The 15,906-nt window shown below is 36.6% G+C and overlaps 1 protein-coding gene across 2 annotated transcripts in view; it reads right to left on the bottom strand.

Annotated features, from left to right (window-relative positions):
• Positions 1–15,906, bottom strand: part of GOLM2 (golgi membrane protein 2) — a 102,075-nt gene that overhangs the window by 34,383 nt on the left and 51,786 nt on the right. For both annotated transcript variants that reach the window (XM_082450141.1, XM_082450142.1), the window contains exon 7: positions 558–656. In XM_082450141.1, the coding sequence (XP_082306267.1) occupies positions 558–656 (99 nt within the window). The remainder of the gene's footprint in view (positions 1–557; positions 657–15,906) is intronic.

The raw sequence follows: 15,906 nt of genomic DNA, 5'->3' as shown, positions 1-15,906 counted from the left end.
CACAGTGACACAACTGTTAACTCTTGATTCTTTCTTATTAGTATCTCCTGGATATAACTTTTCTTTCCCCCACCTCCCTTTTTAACTCATCAAAGCCTCGATTTAGATCTTTATTACAATTAATTTTAATCACATCAATTCTCATTTTAGGGGAACATTTCTGTAAAATTGAGTAGGTATTCAGTAGAAAACACACAGATAAGTACAGAGTAGGGAGTTTAATACAGGCGGATCTCATTTTATAGAAGACCTCTGTGAGATAAACTTGAACACATTTTGGAGAAGGTAAATACATATATACTGGTAGTGATGAAAGGGAACGTAGTCCAGAATGGCAGAACAAATAATTCTTCCACTCTTAACAGTCCATTAGACAAAGTTCATTTTGTAATGATTTCCCCCTGAGCTTTTATCAGTCATTTGATAATATACAAAGTTAACTAGAATAATGAATGATACTTCACTGTGCTGCTAAATGACATGTTTTATTCACTATGTAACAATACATGACCAGAAAATTGATTTTCAAATGGAATTTTAAGAATAAGACTTCATACCTGGAACCATATTTGGGGAGAGAGGTTGTCCAGTTGGAAGATGGGAGATTACCTGATGACTTTCATATTGAGAAAAGGAAACAGGGGGTTTCTTTAAAGCTAAAAGAAAAAACAGATCCATATTATTCCCTGTGATATTATGGTTTCTAAATACCAACCACCATGAATCTGTTTACATTGCACTAATCCTATGATGCTTACTCTAATTTTGTAATCCTTATAGTTGGTATGTTAACTAATTAATTTATGGTTACTAATTGATACATTGCACCATCCATCACAGATCTTGATGATCAATAAATCTGACCAGAATACAAGATAGGAATTCTGTCTTGTTCATCACTATATCCCCAATACCTAGAATAGTGCCTGGCATATAACAGGAGCTCAACTAAAATTTGATGAATGAATAAAGAAATGAATCTCTTCAGATACAGTGAGACCTTTTTATATGGATAGTATAAATAAAAATTGACATTTATAGATTAGGCAAAGCTATGAGAATGTGCTACTCTAAGTTGCTCAGATTTTAAATAAAAACTAAATATGATTGATTCAACAAGTTCAGATTTTATTTTTGAAGAGGGAATTTTAAAGTTTTGTACAAAAAGTTTTACTAGCAAGATGTACTTACTTAGAGTTGGGACTTTCTTCTCCCTTAAGAAATAAAGGCAATAGGGAAAGAGATCATTTTTCACTCACTCCACTGCAACCTTGGGCAGCTTAATGTGACAGAAAGGCAGAGAGCAAGAAGGAAACTAGAGAGAAGGCAAACAGATAAAGAGAAAAACAAACAGAGAGCCCATCTATAAGATATGGTTAGTGGCACATTTTATTCTTCTAAAACTTTGGTGTGGCAGACACGATGCTTTGTGACCCCGTTTCATTATATTTCTCCTAGGCACAGAGGAAGATCAGCCTTCCTTACTTTTATGTGCCACGAAACTGGGTTCTAACCATAAGAATGTAAGTGAAACTGAATGAGCCACTTCCAACTATGCCAATAAAATCTTCTGTGCAAATCACCTACAATCTCTCTTCCCTTCTGTCACAAATTAGGAGGCTACATATGAAGATGGTGGCATCAAATAATGGAAGAGGACACTGCTTAGAGAGAGCTGCAAAGAGAAACATGCAACCTGCATCAGTCTGTAATGTGAACAATAAATGAAACTTTATTGCTTTAAGCAATTGCAATTTGGAGATTATTTGTTAATACATAACAGCCTCGTTGGTCCTAACTAGTATACTTGGGTTATTTTTATAATCCTCAAAGTTTATTTCAGTGACTGTATTTCATTTATTATTATATAGATTTCTAAACTTAAGGACCCAAGAACTTTAAAATTCACTGTAAGAAAGCAACCCATTCAAATTTACAGAAAGTTGAGGTTTTCTATATCTTACTGTGTTCCCCCATTTCCTTGTTCGTATTGCCAGCTGCAATGCCCAACACCCACCACTGCACATAATAGACAACTAAATAACAACAATCAGCTAACATCTTTAAAGAGCAGTACTTTCCCAGGTTTAACACCATTTTGATTTGCTAACAGACTCTGAGGACAACTAAGCATCTGGTAGATATACTGGAAAGAGAAGTCAGTCACAATGTACAAATTTGTGGATCACTGTTGGACCCTAGCTGGCTCCAGTACTATATAAACCAAAAGACAAGAGAGGGTACTTTCAATACTAAACAAGAAGTGATCAGGGCTTCCCTGGTGGCACAGTGGTTGAGAATCTGCCTGCCAATGCAGGGGACACGGGTTCGAGCCCTGGTCTGGGAAGATCCCACATGCCGCGGAGCGACTAGGCCCGTGAGCCACAATTGCTGAGCCTGCGCATCTGGAGCCTGTGTTCCGCAACAAGAGAGGCCGCGATAGTGAGAGGCCCGCGCACCACGATGAAGAGTGGCCCCCGCTTGCCACAGCTAGAGAAAGCCCTCGCACAGAAACGAAGACCCAACACAGCCATAAAATAAAAATTAAAAAATAAATAAAAAATAAATTTAAAAAAAGATGGAAAGCTGTCTTTATAATTTAAAAAAAAAAAAGAAGTGATCATACATGTTCTTAGCTTTATTTAATAATGCCTCCTGCCCAAGAACAAGGTGACTATTCAGAGGCAAAACTATGAAGATTTAGATAGGTAGAAAAAGCTGGATTAAAAAGAGCCTTTATATACGTGTTCGATCCCTGGTTGGGCAACTAAGATCCCACATGCCATGTGGTGCAGCCAAAAAGAAAAAAAGAAAGAGCCTTTATAAAACATCCAGAGGAGTTTAGAACTGATATACAGGCATACCTCTGATATTGCAGGTTCAGTTCTAGACCACTGCAATAAAGTGAATATCACGATAAAGCGAGTTGCATGCATTTTTTTGGTTTCCCAGTACATATAAAAATTATGTTTACACTATACAGTAGTCTATTAAGTGTACAGTAGAATTACGTCTAAAAAAAACAATGTATACACCTTAATTTAAAAATACTTCACTGTTAAAAAATACTAAACATTACCTGAGCCTTTAGCAAGTCGTAATCTTTTTGCTGGTGGAAGGTTTGAAATTTGCCAGAATTACCGAAATGTGACACAGAGACAATGAAAAGAGCAAATGTTGGTGGGAAAACGGCACTGATAGATTTGCTTGACACAGGATTGCCACAAACCTTCAATTTGTAAAAAACACGATCTGTGAAGTACTGTAAAGCTAAAAGCACAATAAAACACGGCGTGTCTGTAGTAGAAACTATATAGTCAAGCCTTGACATCCGTGGGGGACTGGTTCCAGGACACCCCACCCTACCCCCATGCTCAAGTCCCTTAGTCAGTCCTCCTTATCCATGGTTCTGCATCTGAGGATTCAAACAACCACGGAGTGCAAATATAGTATACAATCTGAGGCTGGTTGAATCCACCAAGGAGGAACCTGAGGACGTGACTGTGGTAATATGGAGCCTTATAAGTTTGATGTGAATTACTACATTTCTGTAAAAATTTAGAAAAATAGAGAAGCAGAAAGAAATTTAAAATGAGCTGTAATTCCACCACTTAAAGATAACCACTGCTACCATTTCAAGATTATCTGTTTTGTTTTTTTCTGTACATTACACCATATACCTTACACAAAATTAGGATACCATCATATATACTATTTTATAATCTGATTTTTTATTTAATATTTTATATACATTTTTCTATGCCATCCCATTTTCTTCTACAACATTCCTAAATGGTAGTACTGAATCAAAACTTCCAACTTACTAGGTTTGGCTAGAAAGATCTGGGTAAAGAATTGCCACAAGGACTTTAGAGTGCCATAAACTGCATCAGCTAAGCTAGCTGGTGGATAGACTTTTACTACTTAGGAAAAAGTAATGTGTGTTCTGTAAACACTTTGGTTTCTATGCTTTCATTGTGACTTTTTGTTTATTTTCCTAGAAAAGTTCCTTTAAAAAAAACTCCAGCCTTTTTTTTTGTTGTACTAAGGGGAGAGGTGATTTATTTATATCCAGGACAAGACAGAGGCTTTCCCAGGGGCCAGAATTAATAGTTACAGTTAGTGGTACCAAAACAAATGAAGATCCGGAAAATTACTACTGGACTTGGTTGGACACAAACTAAGACTGCTAATCTTGCTCTCCAATTTTGGATAGGATTCTTCAGACTTTTTTTCTATACATATACAAGTATCTAATTTTTCCTCCACAAAAATGAGATTATATTGTATGTGCTTCCTTGTAACCTGCTTTTCTCATTAAAAAAATCATAGGTATATTGGGAATTCCCTGGCAGCCCAGTGGTTAGGACTCTGCACTTTCATTGCCGAGGGCCCAGGTTCAATCCCTGGTTGGGGAACTAAGATCCCACAAGCCATATGGCGCGGCCAAAAAAAAAAAAAAAAAAAAATCATAGATATATGTATATGTTAAAAAAAACAGCTCAACACTATCTTTTTTAATGACTACATATCACATTTATGGATAGAACACATTTAATGAACTAATAAACTAATAATATAACATTTATATGGTTTTCAATTTATCATTATAAATAAATTTTATGGTGAGCATTTTTGTAACTACATGATAGAGTGAATTCTCAGGGAAGTACTAAACACTAGGTCAATGACTATGTGTACTTCTTAAACAAATTAAGAGAAACTAAATAAATGTGAGCTCAAAGACAACTGAAGTCTGGGAAAGAATTAGACACTGAAAAGAATGCAAACAATTATGTATGATATTAAAGTTATGATTTGTGATATATTTTACTCAGGTCCTCTCCATTGACGACCACTGAGAGCCAGGGGAAAACATACAAGTCAACAGAGAATAGCATGCTGCTATCAGATAATATCATTAATAACTAGGCTGTTAAAATATATATCATTGATAAAGCCATTATTAAGGAAAATTACCAAACATAAAATGGTAAAACCTATTTAACATAAAGACAAAATACTGGATACACTAGAGCACATAGCTTTTATCCTACCACTATGATACTGGGTTTTGTCTTTTTTATAAAGGAGAGCTATCAAATTTGGAAATTCAATTTTTCAGCAATACTTATTAAGCATGTACTATATGCTAAGCACTGTTCTAAAAAGCTGGAGATTCAGCGATGGACAAAACAGACCAAGTTATATAACAACAAGTAAATTAAAAAGCAGCCGCATAGCACAGGGAGATCAGCTCGGTGCTTTGTGACCGCCTAGAGGGGTGGGATGGGGAGGGTGGGAGGGAGGGAGATGCAAGAGGGAAGAGATATGGGAACATATGTATATGTATAACTGATTCACTTTGTTATAAAGCAGAAGCTAACACACCATTGTAAAGCAATTATACTTCAATAAAGATGTTTAAAAAAAAAAAAAAAGTATGTATATGGGGTGACCCAACACTGGAGCCTGCCTGGGCTCTTTGGTGGGGCTGGTGGCAGACTCTGGGAGGGCTCACGCTGGGGGGTGCTTCCCGGAACTTCTACTGCCAGTTTCCTTGTCCTCACGGTGAGCCACGGCAGCCCCCCACCTCTGCAGGAGACCCTCCAACACTAGCAGATTCCACATATAAGCGATATATGATATTTGTCTCTCCGTGCCTGAGTTGCTTCACTTAGTATGATAGTCTCTGGGTCCATCCATGTTACTGCAAATGGTATTATTTCTTTCTTTTTAATGGCTGAATAATATTCCATTGGTATGTACTGCATCTTCTTTGTCCATTCATCTGTCAGTGGACATTTGGGTTGCTTCCATGTCTTGGCTATTGTGAACGGTGCTGCAGTGAACACTGGGGTGCATGTATCCTTTTGAACCATGTTTTTCTCTGGGTGTGTGCCCAGGAGTGGGATTGCTGGATTGTATGGTAGCTCTAGTTTTGGTTTTTGGGGGAACCTCCATACTGTTCTCCACAGTGGCTGTACCAATTTACATTCCCACCAACAGCATAGGAGGGTTCCCTTTTCTCCACACCTTCTCCAGCGTTTGTTGTTTGTAGACTTTTTGATGATGGCCGTTCTGACCGGTGTGGGGTGATACCTCATTGTGGTTTTGATTTGCATTTCTCTAATGACTGGTGATGTTGAGCATCTTTTCATGTTAAAGGCAATACATTTTTAACTATATTCACCAGATCCAATCAGCCCTTGATTTATTTCTATTGTATTAAAATGCTACTTTACACTTGAAACTAATATAATATTGTAAATCAACCACACTTCAATAAATTAATTAATTAATTAAATGCTACTTTAAAAAAAGTATGTACAGAATATAATATAAATGTCAGAGTGAAAATGTTATGCATAAAGTAAAATAGGGACGTGTGATAGAGAGTAGTGGGACATTCTATTTTAGTTGGTTGGTCAGGGGAGGCACTTCTGAAGAAGACATATTTGAGCAGAGGTATGAATGAAACGTGGAGGAAGACTATTCAGGCAGAGGCCAGTAAGTACAAAGGCCTTGAGACAGGAACATGCACAGCATATCTGAGGAAATGCAAAGAAAGCAGTGAGGGGAAAGCATAGAAATGATGTCAGAGAGGAGAGAAGGGGCCATATTAGAGACAATGAACAATAAAAAATGTTAGGATAGGTAGTTAGGGGGCTGAGGGCTGGTACTAAACTGGTAATTCCAAAGGAAGCAGTAATAGTACTAATTATAATAATAGTAGCTCCCACTTTCTGAATACTTAGTATGAACCAGGCAATAATCTCATGTCACTCTCAAATCTATTTGAGATAGATATCCCCTTTCACAGATGAGGAACTGAAACTCATGACAGTAGAGATGAGACATACCTCTCACTTGACTTAAAAATTCAAAGTAGTCATTTCTGGAGAACCTGGCTGATATGCTTACAAAAGGTAATAGGAAGTTTAGGGTTAATCCTCCTCAACTTCTCTATTAGCCCTCAGCTGCAGCCTTTACCCTGAGAACCAAAAAAGAAGTATCCTTGCCTTTCACTCTCATTTTCTTATTTCAGTGACAGCTACAATCTTTAAAATGTTCACATTCCTAGTTTTCTGCCTTACAGGGCTTCACAATCCAGTGCCTGTGACGATGGAGAAGGAATATGGCACTAGTAAACAGTGGTGCTCAAATCTGGCAACACTTCAGTTTTACAGATACCACCCCGGACATACTGAATATCAGGATGGTACCTAGGTATCTGTATTTATTAAAAGCTCCAAAGGTGGTTCTGTTGCACAGCTAAGAGAATAAAAGACAGAATAAAAACCATGGGCTTTTAGAGTTAGACCAGGGCTCAAATCATGGCTCTGTAATTTATTAACTGTAAGACTTTAGTGCCTAATTTCTTGAAGCCTCAGTCTTCATCTGAAAAACAGGGATAATGCCATCTGCCCTGCATGATCAATGTGGGGAATAAGTGAGAATATTTGCTAATAGATTATGATAGATGCCTAGAAAATAGTAGGTGTTCAACATATACTAAGTATTTAGAGTTGTCAAAGTTAAGCATTTATCACTAAAATGAAAAAAGAATCCAAGATTCAGGTTGAGGAAACAAAAACATTTAAATGTAAAACTACCAGCCCTAACCAATTTATTGAGCCTCCTGATTACACAGTTTGCTCACACTTAGGAATCCTGATGAATGTTTACTTATAGTAATGTTTTTGGAAGTTCACGAAACTCTGATCAGTAATTACCCATTAAAGTAGTAATCATTCAGAAGCATGAACACTCAATACAAAACAATGATGTAACATTCTTATGTTATTTTGTTCTGCATACATAAACAGATGTAACATGCTTGTAGCTGCTCAAATATTGACCGGTGGAGCCATCTCAGCCTTCTAAGAAATATAGGTACATGTCTATAGAGACTATTAAAATGATGTTCTCATATGGCTCCTAAGACCTGGTCTGTGAACTGAAATTCCTTCATACTTAAAAATCCATTTATATAATTTAAAAAGAATAACATGGACTTCCAATGCTAGCCATGACATAATAACCAGTACTGGACTTACCCTCTCTCACATCCTAAACAATTTTTAATATGGACAAAATAGATAAAGCATTGGACAACCAGAGTACAAGACCAATTCTTGAAAGAAGCGATATACATGAGATGAACAGTCTCAGTGAGCAGAGGAAGCAGATTGGGCTGCTGAGGTGGCTGGAATTTGTAGGACAGAATACTATAGAAAAAGGAGCTGTGTGAAACGGGGGACAGAAATCTGCATGGATATTCCCCTTGGGTCTCTGGCCAAGACCTGGGCTGTGTATACATATGATGAGACTCTGTGGGGCCTAACACAAAGCACCTGCTGCAGGGCTGAGAGCTGAACAAAAAAAAAACAGAGGTCATGTAGCACTTGGAGACAACTGGATCTCTGGCCCACAGTACAGAATCTTCACTGAGCATCTTGGGCATTCAAATGAAATGCTAAAACTCTACTTTAAAAGTAGGGATCACACCTTAGAGTTAAGGGCCATGTCCTCAGACTAAGAACAAAATCAACATTGACCTGCCCAAACAAAGCATAAAACCAAGCCTAACAGAATCAAGAAGATCCACCAGTAATTTAGCTGTCTGCAAGAACAAAACTCAGCACCCTTTAAAAGAAGACAACAAAATCCATTCATACAGTCACGATAAAGTTACTAAGCATATAAAGAAAGTATGTATGTGGTAAATATAAGAGACCATAATATTTTCCTCTCCCATTTTCTTAAAAGGTTTTTTTTTTTTTAAACTTACTTATTTATAATTTTGGCTGCCTTAGGTCTTTGTTGCTGCGCGCGGGCTTTTCTCTAGTTGCGGAGAGTGGGGGCTACTCTTTGTTGCGGTGCGCGGGTTTCTCATTGCGGTGGCTTCTCTTGTTGCAGAGCAAGGGCTCTAGGCATGCGGGTTTCAGTAGTTGTGGCTTGCGGGCTCTAGAGCACAGGCTCAGTAGTTGTTGTGCACGGGCTTAGTTGCTCCGTGGCGTATGGGATCTTCCCGGACCAGGGCTCGAACCCATGTCCCCTGCATTGGCAGGCAGATTCTTAACCACTGCACCACCAGGGAAGCCCTTAAAAGGTTTTTTAAACCAAAGTAATAATGAAAACACTGGGATTTTTAACATATAGAAATATATATGATAACAACCGCACAAAGAATGAGGCACAGTAAATGGAATTATATCTCTGTAAGGTTCTAACATTTTACATGAAGTAGTACAATACTATTTCTAAGTATACCATGATACATATAGGATGCATATAGTAATCCCTAGAATAACCACTAAAACACAATATTTTAGAAGTATAGTTTTTAAAAAGTGAGAGAAACAGGCACCAATTAAACCCTCAAACTCACTGAGTGCTATTCTATCCTATTCTCCCTGGATGATACTTGCTGGTTCAAGACTATTTTGATTCCTTTTTTCTTAATTGTGGCCAATATAAATTGTGGCCCCATAAAATATGACAATGAAAGAAATGTCTTTCAATTATAAACCAAATGTATCATTAGAAGTTTATGTAATTATGTACCTTTAGTAGCAGTTTCCAGGAATATGTACAATTTGATATTGTGCTAGTATTTCTCCCCTACAACAACAATAAAAAATGCCCAATTTTACCTGATTTGTTTCTCGTATAACAGGGATCTTTGAAAACTTTTTCTTAAAGGGCTAGATAGTGAATATTTTAAGCTTGTAGTCCATACTCAACTCTGCTGTTCTGGCACAAAAGCAGTCATTGACAATACACAACAAATGAGCATGGTAATGTTTCAGTAAAACTATTAAAACAGGCAACCAAGCTGTACTTTGCCAATTTCTGTTTTACAAGATGCCTAAAAGTCTATTTACAATGATTTAATTTGTTAAAATATTTTAATGTTTATTTTTATAAATTTAGATAATTTTTCCTCTAAAAGCTCTAAACTTTAAAGAATCTTTGCCCCCCCAAAAAAGATTAACTACACTGTTTCTTTAAAACATAATCTTCTTTTTTCTCCTCTCAAATATCACTGTAATGATCTCTCTTTAATTTTTTAAAAAATATTTATTTTTGAATAGGTATTTAATAAAATTACCTTATAAAATTTTGAAACCAACATTCAAAAGGTTATATAATGAAAAGTCCCCTTTTCATCTCTATCCTCAGTCTTCTTCCCCAGAAACAAACCCTATTACCAGTTTCAATTAAAGCAGCACTATCCAATAGGACTTTCTGCAATGATGGAAACATTCTATATCTGTGCTGTCCAATACAACAGCCAGTAGCCACGGTGACTATTAAGCCCTTGAAGTGTGGCTAGTTTGACCAAGGAACTGAAATTTTAGTTTTATTTAAGTTTAATGAATTTAAATAGCTACATGTGACCAGCAGCTAATGTATTGATATTAGGCAGTGCAGATCTAGAGAATCCTCTGAGAGCAGTGGTTTTCTAGGTTGGCTACATAATACAATCACTTAAGAAGCATTTAAACATTCAGAGCCCTAGCCACAACACAGATCAAATATATAAAAATCTCTGGAGTGGGACTCAGGCATCGGGTTTTTTTTTTTTTAACTTCCCAGTGATTCCAATATATGGCCAAGGTAGAAATCTTCTGTTCTAGAAAATTAAGTATCTTATAAATAGAGTAGCTCTACCTAGAAAGAAAACCAAACTTTTAGAAAACCAAAAAGTTTTTCTTTATAAATTATTAATTATAAAAGAACTTCTGACTGCTTAGGTACATAAAAATCTTTATGAAGTTTTCCCCAGAGTAAATCATTAGAGGCAATTTTTACTGAGATTGACTAGATCTTAAAACTAGAAAGAAGTTTCCAAGTAAGAAATCAGATTTTCCTCTCTGTTGATATGCATGATATGGAAAAGGTATTTGCATTACATACTATTAAGGAACTCTTAAAAATCAATAAGGAAAATACCAACAATCCAATAGAAAAATGGGCAAAAATGATTACCAGGCAAATCACAGAAGAAGGCAACAAAAATGGCCAATAAACATATGAAGAGATGTTTAACGTCACTCATACCAAGGCAAATTTAAGGTACCATTTCAGATTGGCAAAAAGTTTAAAGTATAGCAAACCCAAATATTAGTTGAGGATGTGGATAAACAAAAACTGTCATATATTACTAGCAAAAGTGTAAACTGATACAAGTATAGTAAAGCTGAAGATACTCTGTAATGCAAGAATTCTACTTTTAAGTTCATATCCTTGTGCATAGCTTTGCAACCACTGCGCTGGGAATTGTTTACAGATTACCAGTGTGTTGAGCTATTGGTCTCCTCAACCCTCAGTGACTGGGTAGGACTTGGGACAGCTAGATCTCTAGGCCTGTCCTCTAGTCAGCAACAAGCTCACCCTTTAATCTCAATGTACTAATCAAATACTAGAAGTATCCAGAGACTCTCAGGTGCACAAGAAGATATATATGAGAATGTCCACTGTAGTATTTGTTTGAAATAACAAAAACAAAAAACACCTGGAAGTGGCCTAATTGTTTATTATATATGAATAGATAAATTATGGTATATTTATACAGTGAAATAATTATAACTGTTAAAAAGCCACAGGTATAACGCAGGTAAGTCTCAAAAGCATAATACATTAATACATAATAAGACATCATTTATTTAAAGTTTAAGAAAGCAAACAAAACAATACTTTACAGTTTTACAGATGTTTACAAGTGCAGTAAAAGTCGAAAAACATGTATGGAAATTGATACACATCAATCTCAGCACAGTAGTTACCTCTGGGGAAGAAGAGACAGGATTGAGATCTGGAGGGTACACAGGGAGGCTTCAGTTTATCAGTAATGTTTTATTTCTTTAACAATAACATCAATAACAGAAATATCTGAAACTAACGTGGCAAAATGTTACATTATTTTGTGTGTTTTTTTTAAAGGGCAGTGGATACTTGACTATTCATTATGTTATTTTCTATCTTTTTCTGTAAGTTTGTAATGTTTCTAAATCTAAAAAAGTTTAAAAACTAGTTATATAAATATGTAACTGCCTAACATCACAGGTGCCTAAAATATCCAGGTCAAGAAGGTAATGGGTTAAACTACAAGACTCCTGTAAAATCTTGTGGCTAGCTCCAAATCAACATTAAAAACAAACAAAACCCATTAAGGTTTAGCTCTATGGCTTTGGAAGCTGAGAAGCTGAAGCATCATGCTAACCATAGGCGCATGCTATATACCCTTTGACTGTTTCAGAGCTGTATTTTAAGATAGTTCAGCACTGCTCTGCTATAGTTTCTAGTACAGTCTTGGCTATCGTAAACAAAACTGCTATTAACACATAGGGTCTGTTTTTAAATTACAAGGATGGAAAAAAAAATACAAGGATGTGTTCTTCCCTCTACTTCCTCTGTGGGATTATTGCCTCTATAGAGTCATTAGGGACCCCACATACACACCAGAACTTGTACTGGCATTAAGAATTATGACACAGATTACTTCAGGGAGAAAAGACAATACTCAGTAAAAGGAGTGACAAGGAGATAAAAATATGTTTCTAATAATATAAAATAATCATGGTAATAACAACGGCAGCTAAGATTTATATAGCACGGGCTATATGCCAGGCACTGTTCTTGGTGCTTTACATTTAAACCTCACATCCACCCTATGAGGTTGAAACTGTTATCCTATTTCACTGATAAGGATAAGGGCAAATAAATGATCCCATGCCTGTTAAAAGATAGAGCCAAGGGTTTGAATCCACCAGTTTGACTCTAGAGACCATTGCCCCACTGCTAAAGATATTCTGGTAATTCGACCATACACATTTACTGGGACCTTGCCATGTGCAAGGCATGACCACACTGGGAGCTCAAGGTATGAAGATACAACATGGCTTTCCTTTGTGTTTGCGTCTAACTAGACTCTACAGCTCAAAGTTTCTTTTCACCGGTGACTATATCAAAATAATTTTTATACTCAAAACACTTCTCTAAATAATTAAGGATAACTGTTATGAACAATGATTTTCAAAGCAAAGCACCAACAGTTCAAAGAAGTTCAAAAATTAATCCAGAGGATTTCTGGTTTCTGGTTCTGCATATAAGAAGCTCAGAAGTTGCCACTCTATCCTAACAACAAGAAAAAAGCTAAACAGTCTGAAAAATCAACAACTCTTCTTGGGCCCATAAGAAAGAGTAGGACACAGGGCAAACTACTACCACCATGATTAGAGAGACAGGCAAATATGGGAGTCTTGGCTTACAGGAGAGACTAATGAACAGAAACTGCCATAGAAGGCAGTGCCAGGGTACCAAAACCTGAACTGTAACTAATTAATTGCCAGAGGCTCAGTATGGGCAACTCATAGTTAAAACTCTAGGGGGACTCAGTCACAGAGGGGGCTCCCACAAAGCTGTGAAATTTATCTCCAGGAGCTCAACTAGGTTCCCATAGTAAATACCGGAGAAACATCCCCTCGGGCAGGGGGAGGGCAAAAGGAACCATTTTTGAAATACACCAAAGCCCTCAGTTCTCTGTCTGCCCTCCGCAGAAACTAGTTAAACAGCGCCTAACCTGCTAGGGCATTATCAGAGTCTAAGTGACCTGGGGAAGGGAAATACCCAACTCCAGCCCACTCTAGCCACCCTGTCTCACCTAAGGGGGGAGGAAAAAAACTGAGAAACACTTGTGAAGTTCAGAGTCCAGAGACACAGGCTCGCTAAAAGCCTGAGACCTAACATAAGACTACAGAATGCTTTCCCTCCCCCACACCTCACCACCACATTACTAAAGACCTATTTACAACAGTTTCTTTTCCCTGGTTTATCATGTTAAGGTATCAAGGAAAAATTACAAAGCACACTGAAAGGCGAAAAATGCAATTTGAAAAGAGAGAGTAAGCTTCAGAACCACACACAGCAGAAATGTTGCAATTAACAGACCAGGAATTTAAAACTGTAATTAATATGCTAAGAACTCTAATGGATAAAGCAGACAGCATGCAAGAATAGATAGGCAATATAAGTACAGAGACAGAAATCCTAGAAAGAATCAAAAAGAAATACTAGAGATCAAAAACACTGTTAACAGAAATGAAGAGTGCCTTTGATGGGTTTATTAGTAGACTGGAGAAGGCTGAGGAAAGAAGCTCTGAGCTAAAGGATATATCAATAGTATCCTCAAAAACTGAAAAGCAAAGAGGACAAAGACTGGAAAAAAACAGAACCAAATACCTAAGACAAGTGCAAAAGGTGTAACATATGCATAATGAGAATACCAGAAGGAGAAGAGAGAAAAGAACAGAAGAAATATTTGAAATCATAATGACTGAGAATTTCCCCAAATTAATGTCAAACCCCAAACTACAGATCAAGGAAGCTCAGGGAACACCAAGCAGGATAAATGCCAAAACAAACAAACAAAAAATAAACAAAAAAACTGCTTCACAGTATATCATTTTCAAATTACAGAAAATCAAAGATAAAAAAAAATAAATCCACTTGTACACTGTTGGTGGGAATGTAAATTGGTGCAGCCACTGTGGAAAACAGTATGGAGGTTTCTCAAAAAACTAAAAACAGAACTACCATATGATCCAACAATTCCACTCCAGTGTAAGTATCCAAAAAAAAAAATACCACTAATTTGAAAAGATACACATACCCCGATGTTCCTAGCAGCATTATTTATAATTACCAAGATATAGAAGCAACCTAAGTGTCCATCAACAGATGAATGGATAAAGAAGATGTGGTATAGGCAATATAAGTACAGAGATAGAATAGAATACTACTCAGTCATAAAAAAGAGTGAACTTTTGCCATTTGTATCAACGTGTATGGACTTGGAGGGAATTATGCTAAATGAAATAAGTCAGACAGAGAAAGACAAATACTATATGATATCACTTACATGTGGAATCTAAAATATACAACAAACTAATGAATAAAACAAAAAAGAAGCAGACTCACAGAAACAGAGAACAAACAAGTGGTTACCCGTGGGGAGAGGGGAGAGGGGAGGAGCGATATAAGGGTAGGGGAAAAAAAGAGGTTATTATGGGATTATATGAAATCATGTGTGTGAAACTTTTGAAAATTGTGAAGCACTACAGAATTTAAAGAATCTTTCATTCAGTTAGAAAAAGTAAGCACAACATAAAGAGAAAAATCAATCTAAAACTCAGTGAGCCTAGGACTAGAGTAAGTACTGCAAAAATTCAGAATACATGGTCCTTGCTTTCAACATTTCTTTAAATTTACATCTAAGCCAGTGGTTCTAAAACTTTATTTAGCAAAGATCAAAATCACCTGGAGAGCTTGTTAAAACACGAACTGCTGGGCTATATCTCAAGAATTTCTTATGCAGCAGGTCTGAAATGGGGCCTAAGAATTCGTGTTTCTAACAAACTCCTGGGTAATGCTGATACTGCTAGTCCAAGGACTACACTTTAAGAATCACTGGATAATTTCATTGCCTTATAAACAAATCATGCTCATCCTTACTCTTTATTTTTAAACTCATGTTCTTGCTCTTGTCCCAACCTTTATTTCAAGGGAATATACTGTGAATTGGAAACTCAAAAGATTATAATAGATACGAAAGAATTTGAGAAGATAAAAAAACTATACAAATGAAAGGACTAATACTTCATGCATTTGGACCTCAGATACTCAGCAATTTCAGCCACATACAATGAGCTATAACCACAGAAGTGATCACAGAGATTGAAAAGGAATAAAAACAGCTAAGAAGGACCAAAGATGTGCTGTTTCTTTCTACTTTCCACCATAATATATTGCAGTCAGCAGGGAGGGGTACCTATGATAGCCAAGAAAAATAGAAAAAAACTGAATGTGATTAGGTTAGCAGCAGTGATACAGACCAAG

Source organism: Balaenoptera physalus (genome assembly GCF_965194825.1).
Source record: "Balaenoptera physalus genome assembly, chromosome: 2".
Taxonomy (NCBI): domain Eukaryota; kingdom Metazoa; phylum Chordata; class Mammalia; order Artiodactyla; family Balaenopteridae; genus Balaenoptera; species Balaenoptera physalus.
This window is presented reverse-complemented; position numbering and strand designations above follow the sequence as displayed.